The sequence below is a fragment of the Syngnathoides biaculeatus genome, chromosome 9 (assembly GCF_019802595.1).
Source record: "Syngnathoides biaculeatus isolate LvHL_M chromosome 9, ASM1980259v1, whole genome shotgun sequence".
In the NCBI taxonomy this organism is placed as follows: domain Eukaryota; kingdom Metazoa; phylum Chordata; class Actinopteri; order Syngnathiformes; family Syngnathidae; genus Syngnathoides; species Syngnathoides biaculeatus.
The window spans coordinates 17,105,777-17,118,090 of NC_084648.1; the positions used below are offsets into that span (position 1 = coordinate 17,105,777).

General features: G+C 42.7%; 2 protein-coding genes across 2 annotated transcripts in view; one reads left to right on the plus strand and one right to left on the minus strand.

Moving 5' to 3' along the window:
* Positions 1 to 223: 223 nt before the first annotated feature.
* On the minus strand, positions 224 to 12,220 carry LOC133505650 (cytochrome P450 4V2). Its single transcript, XM_061828905.1, has 11 exons — positions 11,815 to 12,220; positions 10,627 to 10,739; positions 8,806 to 8,891; positions 8,099 to 8,289; positions 6,893 to 6,962; positions 6,687 to 6,813; positions 6,011 to 6,175; positions 5,446 to 5,548; positions 2,468 to 2,602; positions 1,267 to 1,446; positions 224 to 569 (listed from the first exon to the last, which is right to left on the minus strand). Exons 1-11 carry the CDS (start codon positions 12,002 to 12,004, stop codon positions 385 to 387), a joined length of 1,545 nt encoding a protein of 514 aa, XP_061684889.1. The 5' UTR covers positions 12,005 to 12,220; the 3' UTR covers positions 224 to 384.
* Positions 8,117 to 12,314, plus strand: part of sorbs2a (sorbin and SH3 domain containing 2a) — a 76,280-nt gene continuing 72,082 nt past the window's right edge. The window contains exon 1 of the mRNA XM_061828902.1: positions 8,117 to 8,250. The gene's annotated coding sequence lies outside the window, so the exon portion shown is untranslated. The remainder of the gene's footprint in view (positions 8,251 to 12,314) is intronic.

Consider the following 12,314-nt stretch of genomic DNA (forward strand, 5'->3'; position numbering starts at 1 on the left):
AGGTGGAAAAGGATGATGGTTTCTAAGCGTTTTAATAATAAAAGTAAATAGAAGCGTTTAAGTAAATGACTTGGACACAATCGTGATTAAAAAATATTTTAATTTGACTTTTAAAATATGCAGTCGTAGAGTTAAATAGAATCACAAAATATATCATAGCTACAAATACATTTTTAAAGTTTTAGTTGAATTGGAAAATTAGTCATGAACTTTCCATGCTTCAAATTGGATAACAATATACAATAAAATTTACAAGTATCATCACCAATTTACAAAGAATGTACATGTAGAACGACTTCGTACTGAAGAATTATTTAAAAAAAAAAAAAACCGTCAAAGCCCATATTTCATTCTTTGGCAAACTTTTTATTTTTTTTTTTTTGCTCAAATGAGAAGCGTCCGCTGCGCTTTTTCCCGCTTTTCCAACTGAATCCAGATGCCGTGCTCGGGCCGCAGGATGAGCCCCGCCGTCGGACGCAGCTCCTCGCGCGATTGCTCGGCTTTCACGTTGAATTGACGCAAAATGGATGACAGCACCACTTTTTCCTCCATGATGGCGAAGCGCTGACCTGCCAGATTTGGGGAAAAAAAGTATTCGCATGAGTTGAAAGTATTAGCCTTAGCATTAACATTACATTTAAGAGAAGCATTAATATTTGCATCCATATTAGAATTCATGTTATCATTAATGAGGATATGCAATAATATTAGCATCAATATTAGCATTAGCATTATCGCAAGGAGAAGCACAAGTACTGCGATTTGGCCGGCAACCAGTTCAGGGTGTGCCATGCCTCCTGGCCGAAGATAGCTGGGATAGGCTCCCTCATGAGGATAAGTGGCTCAGAAAATGGATGGATGAATAAAATTACTGTAGCATTAATATTAGTACATGGAGAAGACTTAAAATTAGCATCAGCTGAGGAGAATCACGAGGACAAGACGAAGCATTAGCATGAAGACAGACATTAATATTAACGTGAGAAGCGTGAGCAATAAAATTTGAATTAATGAGAGCATTTCATTATTTTTCAAACATAAGCGTAATAAAGTTAGCATTACTGTGAGGAGACATATTAGCGTTATCAAAAAGAGAAGCATTGGCAAGTGAGGAAGAAAGAGAATTAACATGAAGGGAAGCATTAGCATCGACATTAGCATTAACAGGCGGAGAACTTTTCGTACCATCATTAGCTGTTGTATTAGAATCTGCATTCATATAAGCACGAGGAGACCGCGCAACGGATCAACGAGTTCTGGTCATACCGATGCAGTTGCGGAGGCCAGCCGAGAAGGGGATGTACGCATAGGGAGGCCTCCCCACTGAGTTTTCAGGCAGGAAACGTTCGGGCCGGAACTCCTCCGGCTCGGGGAAAAACCGAGGATCTCGGTGGAGAGAGTACGTGAGGACGATGGCGCTGGCTTCTTTGGGGACTTTAAAACCGTCTGTCGAAATACACAAAAATGATTTTATTTTTTGGAAAAACATGAATGAAAATGAAAAACATGAAAAATATATGAATATGAAAAACATCCCGAGTTGGCACCGTCAATGGTTGGAAAATGAGCAAGGCTATTTTTACAAAAAGTAAAAAGTACCTAGAGATCATATTTCGACTTTTTGTCCTGTTTTGTTCATTCAACTTGCAGGCATAGTTTTGCGATTAGCATGGATGCTAACACCAAAGCAGTTTTTTAAAGACGCATCTTTTCACACTCATAAACATAATAATTCCTTATGAAAAAAATGTTCATGTTAAATCTATGATGTCGGAAACTATAATATGATCACCTTATAGCAAAAATATGACAGCAAACAGACACCAAAGCTAAGGGTACCTTAGTCACAGTCGTACAAATGAGCCTGTTTTCCAAAAACGGAAAACAGATATAAATCATGTATCATAGCAGTTAGCATGGGATGCTAAGATCTGAGGAGGTTTATAAGAATACACATGCACACAGAGTTATTCCTTGATGCAAAGGATTTTCAAATTGATTCAGATTCAACATGTTGGAATTATTTTGTCGCATAAACATGCCTTATGCTTTGACCTAAGCGTCAGATGCGCTCGAATGAGCTAGGCTAGTTAGCAAAAAGTAGAAAGCAGCGTAAATCACATTCATAATTTTTGCCCCTCGATGACCACTGTAAACGGACGCATCTTGGTGACCTCGGGAAATAGCACGCTGTTAACTAATCGACGGATTCGCACTAATTTTAGCTCTTAAAATTTTCCACGTGTCCTGGTTATAGCTATTAGCGTGGTTCCTAACATCAGGGCAATTTTATCATATCAATATACATACAATTACAGTATTTGTGAAAAGGATGCCCGCGTCAGTTTTACAAGGGATCAGACGCCTTTTGCCACTATTTTAACGTAATGTTGCAGATATTTCTATAATTTCACTAAAAGTTCAATGTTAACTGACTCCTTTTCATCTCCAGTGTTATTATACATACTGATATTTATATCTTCACAGAGGCTGCGTCCAAAGAAGGGCACGGAGGGATAGAGGCGTAAGGCCTCCTTAATGACGCACTCCAAGTACTTGAGCTGCTTCAGGTCCTCCATGCTGGCCACACGTTCTGACGTACCTGAAGACGCGGGGGAGGGAAAAACTCTGTGAGTCGTTCACTGCCTTCAACAACCAACTGCACAAAAGGTCTCAGCCAATTTGAAAAACCTGCTGCGGTTCAACGACTCCCGTACTGCCGAGCGGCTTTGTCTGACCGGCAATCCGTCGATGTTTTCTGGTCTTTTCAGCTGGTATTCTATAGAATGATATCTTTGAATATCTGTCTCGTCTATAGATACTTTTCCCGTGATGTTATGAGTTACTTGACTTTTGTTTGCGACGCCATACTGGATGGCAAAACTACAATACGACTCGCGTGTTTAGTAATCTTTTTGTGAATACTGTCTTGCTTATAAGCGTCTTACGACATTTTCATCACGGTATTTCATTGTGTGGTTTATGGTTGTAAGAACAGACAGAAAAAGTGGTCTGACACAGGCATTGTTTACCTTTTGCCGGGCATTCAGCTAATTTACTGTGATGTCCTCCACACGTGTTACATATTTATACGGAGGTCTTTGGGCTGTCAATATGCCTACGAGCACCCACAGTGAAACTTCCCGGTTTGCGGTGGATAACGTGAACCTCGTGGCTGTTGCTAGCCATACCCTTTAGCTGCACTTCTGCTAACTCGTGGGAGCTAGCTAGGTTGATGGCTTTTGGCTGAGTAACTTTTCACGCGCACTCGGTGAGTTGGTAGCAAAAAGTATGCGGTCTCTGTCCATCTCATCGCTGTTTGTGCCGTTATAGTCTTTCAGCAACAGCTCGAGTTCTGTCACAAAGTGTTCAAATGACTCACAGCTACCTTGCGCCTTCTCGGGAAACTTATATCTAGCAAATACGGGGTTCGGTTTCGGAGTGAGGTAATCAAAGAATTTTTCGGAATAAGTTTTTAGCAACTTATCTTCGTCTCCGGTCAGTGTCCACGTGTTGCTGAAATCCTCTCCCTTTATCGCCGATCCACAGCAAGAGGTAACTGCACTTTTCATTTTCAGCTCTGTTTTTAAGCGGGCTCGTGAACATGAGTTCGGCGTGTTGCTTGAATAAATTGGATGAGTTGTATCGCCGAACGCCCGTTTTTTTTTCTTTCCCGTGAGTCCGTAGTTATACTTCCCTCACTCTGACACCATGTTATGATCTTGCTGTCGTGTTATTGAACAAGGTAGAGTCCAACTGTACTTTTTAACGTGGGGGACATTGATTTTGATTTTTCCCCCGTCAACCTCTCTAGCTCACTTCCTTTTTGTCTTGTCTCTTCGTGCCCGGCTGACGTCGACACAACACTCTCGAGTTTTGCGTGTGGCTTCTTTCTTTCTTCTTCCTTTATTCCTCACGCCAGCACAACTGCGTCAATCGCTTGTGGTTAGAGTGTTCGTTCAAGATAAAAGATGAAACGCTAACCGTAGCCAAAACATGACAGTATACATTTATCGCTTCCTAGCCGTGATGTGTAGACACGATCTTGCCGTCCAAAACGAACAAACACGTGGTCGGCGTGACGTCAGCAAAAAGTATCTGTTGTGACGACAAACGGCACAACAGGTCTCGGGCATTGTGAAAAATCTGCTCCGGTTCAACGACCCCCGCACCGCCGACCTTCCTAGTTTGACCGGCAAATATGGCGCCGTCGAAACGGTGACGTCACGTGCACGATCTCTACACTGAAGGGAGCGAACAGACTTCTACTAATGGCCCCGTCACACCGTGACGTTCTGGTCAGCGTTCTATAGCGTTTGAGGAAACGTTGGTAGTCGCCCATGGTCGCTGGGATAGCGCCAGAAGAGCGTTGTCTGAACGCTCGTGAACGTCAATGATCGCTGGGAATCGGCGGAGAACGCCGGTCCGGAGATAAAGTTTTGAACACGCACAAAAGTTCTCACCGAGACCAGCGTTCATCAACATTTAATTTTAAACGCTGCAGAACGTTCAAGAACGTCCGTGGAACATTTTACTAACGTTCGAGCGTTGCACGCATTTGGCTATCGTTAGTCAGTCGTTACTCTAGCGCTTTGCAGCGAACGACTCACTGGCGACCTGTCAACGACCACTGAACAATCCCCTCGCGGACACAGTGTGTAACTAAAGTCAACCGAACGTCCTTCGGCGTCCATTGAGGGTCATTCGAGCGTTTCCCGAACGTCCGCGCATGTGGGTATATATACCAATGCTTTGCATTCTTACTTGCAGCGCTAGTTGCTGAAGTCCGCACCCCCACCTTTTTTTCGTCTAGGCGGCATGATGCTGACTGTTCAAACTCACGAGAACAACTGAAGCGAGGATGAAATTTCCACCGTTTTCGTTCCCGTTCCACTGTAAAAATGACACGCCAGCAAAACGCTATTCTGTCGCTATTCACCCGTTTAGTCACACGCGCAACACGCTCGTTTAACGTTGACAAATCGCTCGTCGCGCGGCAGTGACACGTCAGCACACGCTAATGGTTTGTAGGGGTATCTTATTTGGTCGCTGTTACACGCTTCTCGTGCGTTAGACACACGTTAATCACACGCCAGATGTGTCATCCTCATTTGAGAACGCTGAAAAATAGAACGATTGAAATGTTCAGAGAACGTTGACCAGAACGTCATGGTGTGACGGGGCCACAAGCTTGTTGACGCCACGCACCTCCTCGAACACCCCGACATTGATGGCGCGCACCAAACCCTCGACACCCCTCCGTTCGTACGCGACCGCGCAAAACGCTCCAAATCGGCTGAGAGCAGAAGTGAATCATACTGTGTTTGTTTGGGCTTTTTGGCTCTTCACAGCTATCATTTGCCCGAAGCTCAACTCTAAACTCCAAACAAACACATTTGAGGCAATGAGTCAGTGTGCGTGCGTGTGTGTGTGCATGTGTGTTACCAAACACTTCCTGAAGCTCATGTTGAACTTTGCAGTGCACGTCAGGATGAGAGCCCAGCAGGTGAAGGGCCCAATTCATGGAGGCCGCCGTCGTGTCGTGGCCCTGCGACGACACATTAATCTACAAACATCATTTCTATGCAAAAGAAACATATACACTGATTTCCATGCGGTGTAGTGATTTTAAAATAAATATTAGCAGAACTTTGATGCATTATGTACTTGTTTCCTAAAAGAGAATTATATAGAAATAATAATTCAGCTTTTCATGAGGTACACGCTGTGTAGAGGCTACACGGGGGGTCGGCAACCCGCGGCTCCGGAGCCACATGCGCCTCTTTCATCGTTATTTTGTGGCTCTGCGTGGTTTTGGAAAATTAATTGTCCGATTGAAGTGTATGTTATTTGTTTAAAAAATGTGGATCATGTCTTTGAATTAAGTCAGTTTTTAACTTCTTTCTTCAAACCTTGTGCAATTTCAGTGATTACCACACTGTACGTGTTACTTCTTGACTTGAGAATATTTCATGGATAAATTATTATATATGAATGGGGGAGTACTGACCCTGAACATGAAGGTGTCCACTTCCTCCTGGATGTCCTGGTGGCTCATGGCGTTTCCATCTTCGTCTTTGGTCTTAAGCAGCATGTCCAGGAACGCTCGCCTCTTCCTGGTCTCAGGCTCAGTCTGGTCCTCCAGTTTCAGACTTTCCGCTCGCTCACGAATCACCTGACGGGAAATCATGGGAAGGGGAAATAAGCAAAGTTCATTCTTTTGTGGCTCCCTGAAATGTGACGTCACGTGACTAAGAAAGCGTAACTGGATTGGCCGGTTGTTGGGTTCTGATCGGAAGTAATCCTGCCTGAATTTAGACGGTGAATTTCAGACGGCGAATTGTAGCGAGTTGAATCTCAGGAGACAGAAAATATTGCGTTTGAATTTTAAAGGTTTCATTTTTTGATTATGGCGTATTTGTTAACATTGAAAATTTAAACTGAAATACAGCTATTGGAAATGTGCATTTTCCAACAAAAAATTTTCGGTGGCGTTTTTAATTCAAATCCTGGTGGCAGCACATATTTACTCCCATACAAGCTGTTTATCTTGCTATCCTCTCACTGGCAGCATTGTGTTATTTCATCATCATAAGTGCGATGCAATCATTACTCAGTAAATTTGAACATGCAAAATCAAATGTAAATCATCATGAATGAATATAAGAATCAAAATGGGCTCTTACCTCATACGTGAAGGAATGAAGCATTTTGAGCGTGCTGTCGTGCGCCTTCCCTTCGCCGAAGTATTTGTACGTAAATTCGGGCCAAAACCACGGCGACCTCTGCCTGCGACTGATGATGTCACTCATTCTAAAACAGATACAAACGCATTTGTCATATCCTCAAATTATGCACTGCGTACAAAAATAAAATACATACTTAAACTTACTTGTAGACGCTCTGGACGTACTCGGACTCAGAATTGCTTTGGGCGTATATTTTCCTTCCCATGGCGGTTTCTGCAAAAGAGATTGTGAAAATTGCGCAATTCATAACTTAACGTAATTTCCGGCCTAAAAGCCGCGACTTTTTTGACACGCTTTCAACTCTGCGGTGATGCGGCTAATGTGTGCATTTTTTCCGACGGCCGCAAGGGGGCACTCGAGTGAGACCGGTGGAATATATGTGCCGAGATAGTGACTTTTACCGGCCCTGTTAGCGCTGCGGTAGCGTTAGCGCTGTGCTAGCATGTTGCTGCTGTGTTACTGGCGTGTCTCAGTGATATATACCGGTAAGTTTTATTTTCACTGCCCCTGTTAGCGTTTGCACTAGCGCTGTGCTAGCGTTAAACTCTGTGTACCGTTTTTCTTTATTTAATATCTCGTGTTTCAATGTGGGTTTTGATATGGGCACTTGCGGCGTATGTATGTACCAAATGGTATTTACAAATGTACTCGGTGAGGCTTGTAACAAGGTGTGCTCTGTAGGCCGGAAAATTACAGTGTATATATAGCTGGAAAAGTCCCACACCTGGCATTTTTTTAATATCATTCAGGTTTTATTAGTTGTTGTTAAACACAAACTGAGAGAATGGAATCGTTAACCAGTTATTATGCTTTATTTTAACCGGCCCAGTTAGTTTTAGCAGTAGCGCGGCGCTAGTGTTAGCATTAGCGTTAGCGCTGTGCTAGTGTTAAACTCTCTGTGTACCATCTTTGTAAATATCTTGTGCTTCAATGTGGGCACATGCGGCTTTTACACACCTGCTGCGTATGTCTGTACCAAATGGTATTTCCTTGACAAATCTACTCGGTGGGGCTTGTAACCAGGTGCGCTCTGTGGGCCGGGAATTACCGTACTGTCTTTCCCTGCCCTTTATTTAAAATTTGAGGGGGGAGAAGTGTCCCCTGCCATACATAACTTCAAATATTTACTTCAAATTAAAAACCTTTTTGACCTGCCTTCTTCTGTTGTCGTGGTTACTTATTTAATCAATTTGTGGTTTTGTATTTTTAGACAGTCGATATTCAGTTGTTAATATGCACAGTAAACGTAGGCTACTGTTGTTTTGTTTTGGTGTAATTTCCTCAGCCTGCGTCTGATTTTTTGTAATCTTGCCATCTCTCCCAGTCCTCGGCTGCACGAGTACACTGACCACAGATGATGTCCAGTGCGCACAGCGTGACGTAGTTGAAGCAGTTGAAAGGGCCTCTGCCTGCCTGGGAGGCCAACTTGTTCACCAGCACCTCGGCTTGCTCGTTCATCACTTCCAGGAAGTCCTGCAGGATGGTGAAGTGGAATGTTGGGGTGAGCATCTTGCGCCGCTCTCGCCACTTCGGCCCCGTGCTGTCGAACGTTCAACCAAAGTTAGTAAATTCAGCCCACTGAGACGGTTCAGGACGTCTACTTTTTTTTTTTTTTTGTCAGAAGTAGCCATTTGGGGCGAATAACTCCTACTCGGGAATATCCCAAAATGAACCTCAATCAGAAGTGGATATCCTCAACATATTGGAAATACTGAATTACTGTATTTTTCACACTATAAGGCACACCTAATAGCCTTTAATTTTATCAGTGCGCCTTATATTCCGGTGCGCCTTATATATGGATCGATATGGAGCCTTTAGCGCAGCTCCATCTAATGGATGCATAACGTAACCACAGTCTCTACCGTAGCGTCTATTGTATGCGCCTTATAGTGCGGTGCGCCTTATATCTGAAAAAAGTTTTAAAATAGGCCATTCATTGAAGGTGCGTCTTACAATGCGGTGCGCCTTTTAGTGCGGAAAATACAGTACAAAGATTTGTTGCGTGTACTATTTAATATAAGTATATAATGACATCAGTTTCATACTTCCATACCTGGTTAGCAGACCGGTTCCAAGCCAGGGATGGAGGAAGCTGTAGATGCTGGATTTGTCCATATGAACAGGGTTGCTCACGATTGGCTGACGAGAGGCAAAAATGTTACTACAGTAAACTGGCATAAAACGTAGACCCTCATTCTAAAAATGATAATGATGACAATGCACTGAGAGATGAGGATGTAAAGCAGGGGTGTCAAACTCATTTTTCTCACGGGCCGCATTGTTGTTCCGGTTTCCCTCAGAGGGCCGTTATGACTGTGGAACAAAAATATTTAATCATCTCATCAAATTTACATCATTTATGAACCATTTTTGGAATCAGAAATCAATGTTAATGTGTTTTTCAACCATTCACATTTGGTAACACAAAAATACTTGAAATATCTCAACTTTAGCATTTATGATATATGACAATTTGAAATTTTGGTGCAAATTTTTACAAGAATCATGGAAATTGACACACTAGATTTGGCTTTGCAGGCCACATAAAATCATGTGGCAGGCCAGATCTGGGCCCCGGGCCTTGAGTTTGACACCTGTGATGTAGAGGGTCCGAAAGGATCCTGCCCGCTCTGGACCCAGTTCGCGTTACGTGCAAGTCCTCGATAGTGAGTAGCGTGTTGCCGACAATCCGTTCAGCGGTTGTCCGTTGCATTCTGAGTTTGTCCTTTTTTGTGGCGGCCCCAAACCAGACCATGATGGAGGTACACGGTACTGATTGGATAGCCGCCATGTAGAAGGGTTTCAGCAGCTCTTGTGACAGACCGTGCTTCCTCAGAAGCCGCAAGTACTACATCCTTTGCTGGGCTTTTTTTTTTTTTTTGAGGATGGAGTTGATGGTCATTTCCCACCTCAGGTCCTTTGAGACTGTAATTCCCAAGAACTTGAAGATCTCGACGGTTGACAGTTGGCAGCTGTGGTCAAGGATGCCTCCTGAAGCCCACAATCATCTCTACAATCTTTAGAGTGTTCAACGCCAGGTTGTCTTGACCACACCGAAGTTCCAGTCTCGCCACTTCCTGGCTGATATTGGTCCATATCAACATCAAAACTGGAAAACCGCCAGCTCTTTAAATACTCTATATCAATCATACAGTAGTGCCTTGAAGCTAAACTGTAAATGTTTCGCTATTTGCCCCTGAACTGGTTGCTAGCCAATCGCAGGGCTCATATCTACAAACAACAGTTAGCCTACCATGCATGTTTTGGGGACGTGGGAGGAAACCGGAGTGCCCGGAGAAAACCCCCGCAGGCACAGGGAGAGCATGCAAACTCCATCTAGGCAGGGCCAAGATTTAAACCCCGGTCCTCAGAACTGTGAGGCGGATGCTCTAACCAGTTGTTCCACCGTGCCGCCTCTTTAAATCCACGGTTTGTAATTTCTCTTAGTTTTATGTTTAGCTCCGTAGAGCTGGGGTTGACCTTGCTTTGCTGATTGTTTCACTGCCACATTATCAAGTTTGCTCTCAAGTTCACAAATAGGGAAATCAAACTTTTGGCTGAATGACACCTCATGTGTCGAGAAACTCATAAGTTGCGTCACTCATACATCAAAGTACCTTTTTGAGATTCCCTTTTACTCCTGCCCTCCTTGCGTGCTGCCCTAAACTTGACTCAAACCCCCCCCCCCACCCCCCCACGCAGCACCGCCACAAATCCCACCAGTGTGACAATGAAAAAAAAAAAACAAACTCATGCTTTCCATGACTTTTTCATGGCTGGTGCCCCAAGGGGGTCTGGAAATAACTTTGGCCGCAGCATAACCAAAAAAAAAAAAAAAATTGATATACAGTGGACACACGCGCGCACACCGCACCTCAACAGTCTCTGCATGATAGAGAATCACAAACGGCAACATCCCGAGCCAAAGTTTAATCAGCGGCGCATTGCAGAACTCTTCTGCATAACCCTGAATTTGCTGGAAGAAATCTGCAACACAAGATAAACATTGTTTGTGTCCACACGAGGTTCTGACATTTGGGTCCATGAGGCACAGCTTAGGGATCTGCAAAATCATTTGCAATAAACTGTCGTATCCTTTCAAAAACTTGCATACTGTATAGGGAACCAAATATTTCTCTCTACTTTAGTTTTGGGTCAATTAAAAGGCTAAAAACAATTTGTAACATTATAGCAGTAGCTTGAAAAAAAATATGGCTGTTTTTGTAAATATTATTAATATATTAACTTTTTTCTTCCTAAATATGTTATTTTGAGAACATTACAATTTAAAAAAAAATAATTTTCAATAAACTGTTGTGTCCTTTCAAAAACGTGCATACTGTATCTATGAACTGTATTGGGAACCAAATATTTCTCTCTACATTAGTTTTGGGTCAATTAAAAGAGTAGAAAAAATTATCGTAATATTATAGCAGTATCTTGAAAAAATATGACCTTGTTTTTGTAAATATTAATATATTAACGTTTTTCTTCCTAAAGATGTTATTTGGAGAACATTACAATTTTTAAAAAAATATTTGGAATAACTTTCATATCCTTTCAAAAAGGTGCATACTGTATCTATGAACTGAATTGGGAACCAAATATTTCTCTCTACATTAGTTTTGGGTCACTTAAAAGACTAGAAAAAAATATTGTAACATTATAGCAGTATCTTGAAAAATACAACTTTGTTCTTGTTGTTATTAATATATTAATTTTTTTCTTCATAAAGATGTTATTCTGAGAACATTACAATTTCAAAAAAAAATATCAATCAGAATCTCTATTTTGCAAAGTGTGTCACAAACACACATTTTATCCCCCAGCAGTTGCAGTATATATGAATTTATTATCCTCACATTACGATTTGATCTCAAAGAATATACTTATTGTCGCAAATTACAAGTTTTTACTTCATGAAAATATGTTGTCCTAAAATACACAATTGTTATTGGAACATTATGACTTTTTTTTTTTTTTCATTGAAAATGGACAAATTAGACAACAAAAATAGCCGGTTGCCGGACTTGGCAACATCCAGACCGCGGTAACCACTCACCCACCGCGTCCGTCTTCAACGCCAACGCGTTGCCGATGAAGGGATAAGTGCGGCTTACGGCCGGGATGGGTTTCATGACCGCCCAGTTTTTCAGGTAGGAGCTCAGTCGTTTATAGGTGAGCGCCACCAGGGCCAGAAGCAGGCCGGCACCCAGCAACGGTGCGGACATGCCGGCGGGGATGATCGCCATGCTGCTAGGCTGTAGTTTTACAGTGGTGGTTGGAGGCAGGCTGGGGAGGTTATATGACAAGCAGAAGGCCGGGCGGTCACGTGTGTCATGGGAGGGGCTGGCCGGACCGCACTTTGCGCTGTTTTTTTTTTCCCCCAAATGTAAACAGGTCAATGTGTTGAAAGTTGAATGTTTGTGTAATGATTATAGACTCTGCAACAAGATAGGCAAACTAGGCAATTCCCAGGGGCCCCTGAGAGGTGGCTGACATTGGCTCCTATAATTGACAAAGCACTGCTTATAAATAATCATAATTTGTCACTGAGGGACG